Source organism: Notolabrus celidotus, chromosome 2 (assembly GCF_009762535.1).
Source record: "Notolabrus celidotus isolate fNotCel1 chromosome 2, fNotCel1.pri, whole genome shotgun sequence".
Classification (NCBI taxonomy): domain Eukaryota; kingdom Metazoa; phylum Chordata; class Actinopteri; order Labriformes; family Labridae; genus Notolabrus; species Notolabrus celidotus.
In genome coordinates this window covers 346,957-359,277 of record NC_048273.1, presented here as the reverse complement: position 1 = coordinate 359,277, position 12,321 = coordinate 346,957, and the positions used below count along the sequence as shown (strand labels likewise).

General features: G+C 44.7%; 1 protein-coding gene across 1 annotated transcript; it reads right to left on the bottom strand.

Annotated features, from left to right (window-relative positions):
- Nucleotides 1-1,256: 1,256 nt before the first annotated feature.
- LOC117828295 (keratin-associated protein 4-3-like) lies at nt 1,257-11,682 on the bottom strand. Its single transcript, XM_034705336.1, has 5 exons — nt 11,594-11,682; nt 9,601-9,645; nt 6,880-6,892; nt 2,457-2,460; nt 1,257-2,173 (listed from the first exon to the last, which is right to left on the bottom strand). The coding sequence occupies exons 1-5, from the start codon at nt 11,680-11,682 to the stop codon at nt 1,257-1,259; spliced, it is 1,068 nt and encodes a 355-aa protein (XP_034561227.1).
- Nucleotides 11,683-12,321: the final 639 nt, after the last annotated feature.

Genomic DNA, 12,321 nt, shown 5'->3' with positions numbered 1-12,321 from the left:
GAAAGGAAAGCACTCCAGGCTATTAAACCTTTGCCTGCAGGAGAAGTCGGCTTCATGAATGTCTTTATTGAAGTGTAAAAGCCCGGCTTTGGTTTCCAGTTTCTCACAATACAGTAGCAATTACTCTCTGCTGCATGTATTTGCAGGAGTACTCACTCCGACTCTGTCTCTATATTTATTTCTACTCCAAAGTTTTCACCGTCACCTGAGGCCGATCTGCTTCAGACGCTCCACAAATAGACCTCCATACGGGGGAATCTGAGCTCGCTGTGGATCCCGCTCACATCGTTCTCCTCTGGTGTTTCTGTGTGTGTGTGTGTGTGTGTGTGTGTGTGTGTGTGTGTGTGTGTGTGTGTGTGTGTGTGTGTGTGTGTGTGTGTGTGTGTCTAACCTTCAGGGAATTAACGGTGTAACCACGTGGAGTGAAAGAAGACGGCTTTGAAGCACATTAGCTTTGCTCTCACTCCAATACCTTCAGTTATCAGGGAACATTAGTAGTTTTTGTCTGACACGCACTTCTTTGATCAGAACCAGAGAGAGATAAGGAACATTAGTTTTAGAAATAAAGCTTCTTTGTTTCCACGCAGCAACTCTCTCTGTTGTCTTTGTCTCTCAGGTTCTTTAAAGTTCTAGAGTGAACACAGAGGAGTCGCTCACTATCATCTTTATCAAGATGCATCTTCTCCTCCATCTTTATCAAGAGGAGTCTTCTCCTCCATCTTTATCAAGAGGAGTCTTCTCCTCCATCTTTATCAAGATGCATCTTCTCCTCCATCTTTATCAAGAGGAGTCTTCTCCTCCATCTTTATCAAGAGGAGTCTTCTCCTCCATCTTTATCAAGAGGAGTCTTCTCCTCCATCTTTATCAAGAGGTGTCTTCTCCTCCATCTTTATCAAGAGGAGTCTTCTCCTCTATCTTTATCAAGAGGTGTCTTCTCCTCCATCTTTAGAAAGACCCATCTTCTCCGCCATCTTTATCAAGAGGTGTCTTCTCCTCCATCTTTATCAAGACGCATCTTCTCCTCCATCTTTATCAAGAGGTGTCTTCTCCTCCATCTTTATCAAGAGGTGTCTTCTCCTCCATCTTTATCAAGACGCATCTTCTCCTCCATCTTTATCAAGAGGAGTCTTCTCCTCCATCTTTATCAAGACGCATCTTCTCCTCCATCTTTATCAAGAGGTGTCTTCAAGGACAGCAGAACTCAAAACCAACCATTTGGACCACACCAGGTGGTCCTGCCATTTCCAAACATGTCATCAGAGCAACAACAGTTCTCTACAGGTGGAGGGTTTAGAACAGGTGGAGGGTTTAGAACAGGTGGAGGGTTTAGTACAGGTGGAGGGTTTAGTACAGGTGGAGGGTTTAGTACAGGTGGAGGGTGTAGTACAGGTGGAGGGTTTAGTACAGGTGGAGGAACAGGTGGAGGGTTTAGTACAGGTGGAGGGTGTAGTACAGGTGGAGGGTTTAGAACAGGTGGAGGGTTTAGTACAGGTGGAGGAACAGGTGGAGGGTTTAGTACAGGTGGAGGGTGTAGTACAGGTGGAGGGTGTAGTACAGGTGGAGGGTTTAGTACAGGTGGAGGGTTTAGAACAGGTGGAGGGTGTAGTACAGGTGGAGGGTGTAGTACAGGTGGAGGGTTTAGAACAGGTGGAGGGTTTAGTACAGGTGGAGGGTTTAGAACAGGTGGAGGGTGTAGTACAGGTGGAGGGTTTAGTACAGGTGGAGGAACAGGTGGAGGGTTTAGTACAGGTGGAGGGTGTAGTACAGGTGGAGGGTGTAGTACAGGTGGAGGGTTTAGTACAGGTGGAGGGTGTAGTACAGGTGGAGGGTGTAGTACAGGTGGAGGGTGTAGTACAGGTGGAGGGTTTAGAACAGGTGGAGGGTTTAGTACAGGTGGAGGAACAGGTGGAGGGTTTAGTACAGGTGGAGGGTGTAGTACAGGTGGAGGGTGTAGTACAGGTGGAGGGTTTAGTACAGGTGGAGGGTGTAGTACAGGTGGAGGGTTTAGTACAGGTGGGGGGTTTAGTACAGGTGGAGGGTTTAGTACAGGTGGAGGAACAGGTGGAGGGTTTAGTACAGGTGGAGGAACAGGTGGAGGGTTTAGTACAGGTGGAGGGTGTAGTACAGGTGGAGGGTGTAGTACAGGTGGAGGGTGTAGTACAGGTGGAGCTGCCTGTTCAAGGTGGTGACTGTCTTTTAAACCCTCTCTGTCCTGAGACTTCCTGGATCTTTAAAGGTGAGTCCCTTAGTTTCCATGCAGGGACTCTCTCTGTGTCTTTAGTTTCTCAGCTTCATTAAAGTTCTGTTTTTGAACTGGCTCAGTATCGTCCTCACACTTCGCCTCTCTCTCCTTCATTTCTTTCATTTGATTGTAAAATAAAATGAAACCCTAAAAACAGGGAGCTGCATCCTCTCTGCCAATCTACCTCTGCGTACGAGGCAGATCATCTGATTACCTGACTGTCAGATCAGAGGAAACGTGAACTCTCATCATCATCTATCATTTCCTGTCTCCATGTGAGAATGAATGTTTGCTCACCAACACGTTTAATATGTTGACTTATAACACAGAATTATGATACCGCTCTGAATCAGGAAGAAGTGTATATGATTTGCTTCACGCTCTCTGGCGTCAGGATCGATGAGTTAACCTCATCCTTGCGGAGCGGGCAAATTAGATCAGGGCACGTCTAGCGTCGCTGCAGCAGCAGCAACTCAGCATCATCGATCCGTCTGGCAGGCTCTTTGCCAATGACACGCACAGCGCCTCCCCACAACTGAAAAGTATTCACCGCCATACAAAGCTGAAAGTAAGTAACACCCTGGCAAACTTCTTCTTTCTCTCCTCCATCTCTCCCCCTCTCCTTTCCTCTGGTATCAGGCCTATTTCTCAGTGTGCGGCTGTGTTTTGTGGAGTGCTACAGGAGGCTCACTGGGTCCTGGGAACACCTGGCAGAGGTGACACCGGCGCTGGCGCAGCTGGGAACAGCAGGTGTAGTGACCAGCCAATGTGTCGGCCCTGATAGTGCTGCGTCAGGCAGAGCTAAGCTGTGCTCAGTCAGGCTTTCAGAGCTCTAACTGGCTGGCTTGCTTCGGCTTGTTGTTGTGTCTTCTGATCCATCGAGAGTCCTCCCTGCTGAGGAGGAGAGGGGGCACAGATTGTGTTGATTAAAAAGAGTGTGGAGAGCGACACATGTAGTGAGAACTGCCTTGGAGGAAACAAACCTTTGAAAAATTGGATTGGGATCATTCATTTAGTGATTATTATGCTCTGAAATCAAACTAAAATATTATTCCAGAATCAAACAAGAGGCTCAGTCCAAGAGGAGACGTTTATAAAGATGTCCCTGAAACTTAAGAGGATTCACAAAGTGTTAAAAGTGTTAAAAGTTATTGAAATACTTCACCCTATTCATAGAATGTTATTCATGTATCTGTTATTCTATTATTTTCAAACTTTATTTTGAAAATCCCAACAAACGTTCTTCTCAGACTCTTTCCGAACAGAGCCGGTCTAGACCGGACTCTATGTCCTATTATTAACAAAGACCCAACATCAAGACCGGATCAGATCCAGTCCCCTCTTCCAGACAGGACTCAGTCTGATCTCATCTTAATCCACCATGAGCAGAGCACTTTGCAGCATTTAGCAAGTTACAGTGGCAAGGACAAACTTCCTTTAACAGGCAGAAACCTCCAGCAGGACCAGACTCATGTTAGACACACATCTGCTGAGACCGTGTTGGAGAGAGGGATAGAGGGAGATGAAGAGAGAGAGAGATGATAGTGGGGAGACGGATAGTAGTAGTTGTAGCAGCTGGAGTCTGGACCACGTCCACAGCAGCAGAGAGCCAGAGGAACCTACGAGACAAGGGAGCTCAGGGACTCCAGAAAGGTCTATGGTTAGTAACTTTAATGGGACAGGAAGAGTTAAAGTGAGAGACAGGCAGAGAGAGGAGAGAGAGGGAAAGACAGGATCCCAGTGTGTCAGTCTAAGCCTATAGCAGCAGAACTAAGACCTGGTCCAGCAACACTCCCAAACACACAGCAGCTTGTCCCGCCCCACCTCCCTCAGTTTAGTCTAGACACTGAAATTACCCAACATGCATCTTCAGATCTTTGACTCAATATTCCGTTATCATGACACAAGCTTTGTTAATGCTCCAACGAGGGCTGAATGACTTTGGCAGGAACCAGCAGCAGATACATTTTAATACACAGATATGAAGGTTCATATTTAACATTTTCATCAATGCATTAAAGAGAGGGACGTACTGTTGGACCTCTCAACTCTCAACGTTATTTATATATCACCTTTCACAAGCGTGCGGCCCAAAGTGCTTCACAAACAAACAGAGAGACAGAAAACAACAGAAATAGGTAAAATGATAAAAGACACAATACTTAAAAATAAAATAAAATATGAATTAATTAAATGAAATTAGACTAAATTAAATGATATTAGATTAAATTAAATTAAAAGAAATAAAAGGGGCAGACAGCAGGAAGAGATGGTCCTCTTGCCCCCGGCTGGTGGATTAATGGTCGGTGAATATACGTTGGAGGCAGAAAATATACAGCCTAGCTATCGTCTATGATTGGGAAACATTACAGGATATTATCAGCATGTTTTTGTGTGTTTGCCTCTCAGAATATTCATATATATATATATTCACCATGCATCATGAAAGCCTGATCCTGCATGCATGCTGAAAGTGTTGATTAAGGTTTGAATGTACAGATAATAATGGCTGTGCCGCTGCCAGCAGGGTGCAGGACGTACATCCTGTCCTTGAAGATAATGTTCCCTCTTCAGATAAAGTCTGTGTCTGTGGGGACTGTTTCTACCACCTGTCCCCAAGCAAACCCACTCTGCAAATTTACATTTTAGGTATTTAGCAGAGGCTCTTATCCACTCAGAGTTATGATGAGAGAGCAGAGAGAGGTTTAGAGAATCGCCAGGGGACTCTTTATCAAGATACTTGACTGTTTAAGAGGAAAAAGTGAGACCTTTACGGCCCTCTGGCACAAAACAAACTTAGTCTATCCATGAGGGGTTAGCCGGTGTTGGAGGTCATAAAAAGTTCTGAAATGTTTCTTTTATGGGTTAGATTCTTTAAGCTTTGTGTCACCTCACAGAGTCCATACTGATACTTTTATAGAAAGCCCTTGAAGCAGCATCCCCCGCTGAGTAACAAAGACAGGAGGAGAACCCTCAGAGGCTCCGGAGAATCAGCCGAGGCAGAGTTCAAGAAAACAGGAAGCCAAGGAGAGTGCAAAGTAGCACTGCACCAAAACATTAGAAAACCACCTCCAGCCCGGACAGGACGGAGGGGATTAGAGCCTGGGCCTGAATGTAAACAAGCTCCCGTCACCTTTGACCCCGCTACACTCATCCTATTCATGACCAGGGACACGCTGAGCACTGATCTAAGAGGAGAGCACTTCAGGAGGAGGTCAAAGCTTTATGTTGAAACATGGGGTGTTACAAAGAGCGTGGGATGCTGCAGTGTATGGTGACTGCACTCTGCAGCATTCACAGCACATCTCTATTCCATGACTCCCACGAGGAGAGCACATGAAAGACGTTACTGTGTGTATGCATTCCCACGTGTTTCATTACAGCTGTTTAGGATTGTGTGTGTTAAGTTGTTAAAACATTACAGAGCAAACATCTCATTGGCTGTGAGCGGGACACTGACACTGATGAACTCATGGTGATTCTGTGTGCTGTAGTCTGCACGCCCCAGACTTACTGGTCCATGTTCACTCTCTTCTTGCATTCCTTTATTTTGGAGAAAGCTTCTCTGTTCATTCTCTGGAGTTTAGTCCAAGATTCAGAAGTGCAGAAGTCTTCACACATTATGCAATCAGCTGTTAAGAACAACACATGTGAGGGAGTTCTTTGTTCGAGTCGTCCCTGAAATGATCATGTTGTTACTTAATCTATCAGCCTGTTTGTATCAGTCCCTCTCCCCTCCAGAGGTTTAAACAGAGATGTCAGAGCTCACACATTAAAGGACGACTGATTAAAGATCAGACTCTTCTTACAAACGTTTGCACATATTTCTGTCCCGTTTAATCAAACGTGTTTATCTGACGTCGTGTTTCAAACCACTTTTTGTAACTGCCATTTATTTTCTCCCATGATTCACTTGGATGCAGTCCCAGTGACGTCACATGTTGGTTTCCAAGGAGGTGTTATGTACAGTGTTGTGCATGAATGTGCTAAAAGGAACACGCTCATATTTTGGTGAAAGGTGAACTGAGCGGCTCAATGTGCAACTCATGTTAACGGCGTTCACTCTGGAGACGGCCGCTTGCTTTCCAGGAGGAGAAGATTCTAAGAGAGCTGTAGGCAGACATTGCTGCAGTTATGGACAAAATCCACCAGATCCGTCTCCGATCCGTCACAGCTCCAGATCTGATAGGTTTCTATTCTAGTCAATGTGTTAACTTCCACTGGATCCACTCAGTTGTGTTCCAGCTGCGTCTCTGATCCGGCCGGTTGGAGTCCTCTGGGTGTTTAATCCTGATCTTTTTAGGAAGCCTTTTTCAAATCTGGCAAGGGACTACAGATGTAAACCAGCCTTTTGGCTAATTCTGGCACATTTACAGAAGTGTTAATTAATATTAATATCCACGGTCCTTTTAAATTTAAAATAAATAATATGAGATGAGGTTATATCCATACCGCCTGTTAAATACAGACAACACACCCTCCTGACAGGGCCAAGTTCATGTAGTTTCACAGAAAGTCTGCATTCATTTTTATGTATGCTGTAAAAATGTTCATTCCACATGGAGGTGAACAGTTAAATGGAGCGCCGCCCGCAAGATAGTTCAGACAGACAACTCGAGCTGCGCTCATTCATCCTGACACGTCATCATCCTCTCTATCAGCTGATCTCAACATCCTCTCATTGGTGGTTCATACCTTCAAACTTCATACCTACCTCCTCCCCGGCATCCACCTGCAGGCTCCAAGGGGGATAGTCCTGTCTCATTACTCCTAAATGTCTGAGGGTTGGAGCCCATACACCAAACAGAATACTGTATGCTGCAATAAACTTTATCTTAAGTAAATGTGAGGTGTCTGACTGAACAGGGATTCCTTTCTTCTGGAGCCAGCCTTGGAGAGACACAGTTTTTTGAATTGGCTTCATGTTTTGCATTGAACAAGTTTCTTTGATTCTCACAGAAACCTGTTCAGAGATTGTAAGAATGTGACATAGTTAAAGAATTTAACTCTTGCTGCTTCTGTTTGCATTTGTAATGTAATTGACGAGGCGTGCAACAACACGTGATTTCCCAGAGAGGCTGCAGGACGGACCCCGCTGTGCTGTGAACATGGCCATCTCAAAAAGAGGGTCTTTGCATGTTTTATTCTTACTCTGTCGTATTTGTATTCCCTCTTCCAGAATCACTCACATGGTAATAACTGTATCAGTACAACTCATTCAAAGGGGGACAGCCTTGAAATCCATTCAGGTGTCCGCCCCTGATAAAAACAGACAGGCTTATCAAACATGCTTGTGTTTATGTGTTTATGTGTGTGTGTGTGTGCATTTGAGAGGGAGAGAGTGTGTTTGTGCTCTCACCATACATTTCTTGAAGTCATAAATACTCGTGGACATAATCTTTGCATATGAGGTCCTGAGTGTGGCCTTGTGCTGCAGCTGCATGCTTACACACACTGGACCGAGGCAGTGTTGGGAATAAATAGCCCCCCGAGTTGTAATGTGCCAACATTTAAAAGACAGACTGTGGCTGGGTTGGAGGAAATGCACCTGGGGTTCCTTTTCCCTGCGCCATCCTTTACTCTGTGATTGAATCAATGGAGACTGGCCGGTCTGAGCAAGCCCTGACACTGCCAAATGCTGCATACCATCATTTACTCCCAACACTTTGGCTAATGGAGTCACAGCAATGTCAGATGGAAGGAAGTCCGCTGTGGAGGCCGGCCTGGATAAACTGTCAGATATTAGCTGGCCCAAATGATCATTACAGGACCTGTAACCATTCCCTGATTCCTGTTTAATACACCTGGGAGAGAGTGAGGTGGAGGCAGGGCAGAGATTGGATTGGAGGCAGGGTTGGGATTGTGGGATAAAAAGCTTGTTACGTATGAAGCTGCCGAATGTTATTTCCAGTGGCTTTCATTGAATTTCACTTTGTCTGGGAGAATGTGTAGTGGCGTCTTTAATGTGACCTCATTTAGAGGTGCTGAAATGGACCAAGCACTGAGGAGAATAGAGGACGGCAATATGTTGAGTGTGGTGTCAGATCATTACAGAGCTTAGATGAGGCCTTCAACAATCACTGACCTTGGCCGGAGAGGGAAGGGGAGCTCAGATTTATCTAGCTTTGATTATGGCCAACTTTTTCCTGATTTGATGTTAATCACATTTCGATTCAGCTCAAGGATATTCTCATTAGGTCGGTCTCCTCTCAGGTCAATTCCATCGGGGAGGAAGGCAAATGGGCCATTTTTCATTTCACAGATCCCGTGCAGCTCCATTTTTGGATTAAAACAGGGGTGTGAAAGGCCACTGAATGGACTATAATTGTATGAGCCTCATAGCTTAAGAAACCCCTCAGGACATGGCCTGCAGGATCTCAGCGCTGTACGTCATTGCACTTAAAACCGGTCCTTTAAAACGCTAGTTTGACCGGCAACACCTTCATCCCACAGTCTGATCAAAAGCCAACCTGTAATCTTATTTTTCTATATTGGGAAAAATACATTAACACTTATTTTATAAATTAGGTCATATTTAATGTTATAAGATTCTTCTATAAGATGATTGCAGGGCCGTTCTCAGTGAGAAGAGGACCTCACTTGTCCTGTACGCTGCTCCGCTCTAACAGAAAAGCAGGAGAAGGACAGCAGCAATAAACAATGGACATTACACACCCACTTACTCCTCAGCATCAACACTGTGAATCAGCACAGGCAAGGTCAAACCAGGCAGAGCCTAATGTCCTCTGTGATTGGACGAGGTGCTGTGATGTCATCGCTCTCCAGCTCTAACAGACCTGTGAATCAGACGGTTGGGGGAAGTTGGGGACGGGTGGTTTATGGCCGGCGTTTGAGGGGTGACATTGGCCTTCTATATTACAAGGTCCCAAAAGGTGAGATTGAAGAGAGCAGTGACTGTTAGGAAAACAGGAAAGGAAAACTTGAGAGGGAAATGTTTAGAGTCAGGATAAACTTCTGGAATCATCTGAGGGTGATGGGACATTTTAACCCTAATCAGCTGTGACGCCTGATTTACAGAGAACAGATCAAACGTTAGTGTGTCAGTGATGTGATATCATCTTCTTTAAAAGCAGGTAATTTATACTAAAGTTAGAAATGTACATCAAATATTCCTCCAACCATAAGTGTTTGTTTGCACATTGAAGTAAGCTCCTCTCCTCCATCTCCTCTCTCAGCTGAACCCATCGACTCGGCACTCAGCGAGGTTATGATTTACATCGTGCCGCTCCGTTTAAAAACTTGTCACCCCGCCGCAGAGCCGGGGATAAATCAGAGGTTGTAGATTGAGATATACCCAGCTGATTATTAGCACAGGGTCTGGGACCAGTGATGAATGCTGCCATAATCTGCTGATGCATGAAGAGGGAAGTACATCATCACCTCTTCCATATCACGCCGTGACAATCCTTCTCCGTTTTAGTCACCGCTCTGCTGGCACTCCAGGGGGAGATTGGCTCCATCATCAGCCTTAAAGGTGAAGGTGTGCTGCGGTGCTTACAGGCTTTTATCATTTACATGCCAGGAGAAATAGGCTGATGTGTGGATGTACTGACTGAGTTAAAGCAGTTTATGACGGTGTCAACAGTCTCAATTACAGAAAGCTTTCAATGACAGACACCTACAATCACATTAACACAGAAGAAGAAGAAGAGATGGGACCTTCCCTGGAAGGTGTGAAAATACACGGATGGATTTCTCAACGCTGAAGTTAGATCATTAAATTAACTGATCTTCTTTCTTTATACATTTAAAATTATATTAAATGATTAAATGATGTTATTATATTAATATGACATTAAATTCAGTTTATTTATTTATTTTACTTCATGATGAATTCACTATATTTGGAGCATGTCTACAAACACTCCTCTGAAACATTAATGTGCCTGAATTTAACTTTTATTAAAGCTGCTGCAGAACCAGAACCATCCTTCAGCATTTAAATATGAAGTCAATGCAGAAATGCAAAAACTGCAGTTCCTCAAGTGTCCACTAGAGGCTGGGTGTAAAACACAGCGACTCTCCATTAGGTCTCATGTTAATTAAGACATGTAGACTGAGGAAATAAACATGTTTACAGCCTGATTTGAGAGATATTTTCAATCTACATATCTTATTGATTTATTCGCTCACACTGTTAAGAGGATTAAATATTTTATAAGTCACTTACAGTTTTTTCAAGGCCAATAAAGTATATATTTGGGGCGTGGCCAGCTTTAAAGGAGGCGTAAGGCTCGCCTCAGGTCCAAGTTTTTGCATGTAGTCTGATTTATAAGGTTGAGTCAGCATTTCCAATATGGCGACCACCATTGTTAGAGTTCACAACGCCTCTTCAGATAGCAGTTGGTCAATCAATCAATCAATCTTTATTTATAAAGCACCAAATCCCAACAAACGTTCTCCTCAGACTCTTTCCAAACAGGGCCGGTCTAGACCGGACTCTATGTTCTATTATTAACAAAGACTCAACGTGTTGGAGAGAGGGATAGAGGGAGATGAAGAGAGAGAGAGATGATAGTGGGGAGACGGATAGTAGTAGTTGTAGCAGCTGGAGTCTGGCACGTCCACAGCAGCAGAGATCCAGAGGAACCTACGAGACAAGGGAGCTCAGGGACTCCAGAAAGGTCTATGGTTAGTAACTTTAATGGGACACATTGGACTGGACTGAATAGTGAACTAAAACTTGGCATTTTTCCAACAAAGATGGCTCTGAGAATCTGGAGTGGTGTGGATTTCTTCCTCTCACAGAAGGAGCTTGGAGTTTAGACAAATTACTAAAGGCAACAGTTTGTTTTTTATGTAAATGCACGGCTTGAATTTTTGTTTCAAGCGATTCTCATTTTGCTTTTCTCTTTATTTTTTACTTCCTAGCTTCAGGCATTTCACATGACACTACTTCATATTCTTACTGGTGCAACTTTTATTTGAGACTACATTTATAATTAACATAAAGTGATGTGATGATGGATATTGGACATTTTGTGATGTTGCATTCATTCTTGATAAGAGTGTCTGCTAAACCGTAAATATGCTCAGGATAATGACTTCAGCTAAAAGAGATTTGAAGCAGCCACCAGGGGGTTAAAGTAAAAGCTTGAAAATCCTTATCACGTTGGCTGCCAAGCCGTGGAGCCGCTCTCCCTCTGCTGATGTTTTCTCCCATCTGTGGAACACAAGTGAAAGAGAGATGGAGTGCTTGGCTCACCAAGAGGAGACCAGAAAGAGGGGGAGGGAGCGGGGTCAATTACCTGAACACAATTACTGCGTCTAACAACCGCCATCCATCACTCGCATCCTCCCTCAGCAACCCGGCAACCATCCCATCCTCACATTTGGGTTGGCTTTCCCGCCAGATCGGCCAGACACTCTGTCATCCCAAAGAGGCCCCTCCCTGCACCGATTGAAAACCTGAGCGGCATTCTTAAACACCCTTCACCGGGCTTCTCCCCGTCCTCCTCGCCCTTTTTTCCTGCTGTACGTCTCTCACTTCGACCCCCTCCGGCTGGAGGTAAGCCGGCCTCGACAGCCGTGCCTCAGGAGGGGTGGAAAGGCCAGACCTGCCAGGCAGAGTGCTATCTAAATAGCAGCAAATGGGAGCTTTTAGACCAATTCACTGCCAGCATATCAGGTCTGGAGACTCGCCAAGGCATATATTGGCCAATTGGATGACAGACCTAATGCCTCACAATGATAAAATAACCAGTTGGAGATTGCAGTTGGACACTTGCCCAAACCTGAGATGTAATACTTGAATTGTTGCACATTACCTGCTTCTTCTGTCAACCGCTGAGCTCTCTCTCCTGTATGTGCATTGTTCATGGGCACAAATAAACCAAAACTCACATTCATTCTGAATCATGTTCATATACCATATTAATGAGCAATTAACATTCACCCTTCCCTCCAGTTTGTGTCACAATGGATCCTGTGTGGCGTCTCTGAATGAATGGGTAACCTGCCATAAAAAAACACCCAAGGACAGCCTATTACCAGAGGCAGAGGCGGAGGGCCCAGATTGCCTGATCTGTAATAAAACAATGAGAGCTCCCTGTGGGCCT

Coding starts and splice junctions, on each gene's coding strand:
- LOC117828295 (XM_034705336.1), bottom strand. CDS start 11,682: ATGCCGCTCAGGTTTTCAATCGGTGCAGGGAGGGGCCTCTTTGGGATG. Junction 9,646..11,593: donor GCGGGAAAGCCAACCCAAAT/GTGAGGATGGGA, acceptor GTGATATGGAAG/AGGTGATGATGTACTTCCCT.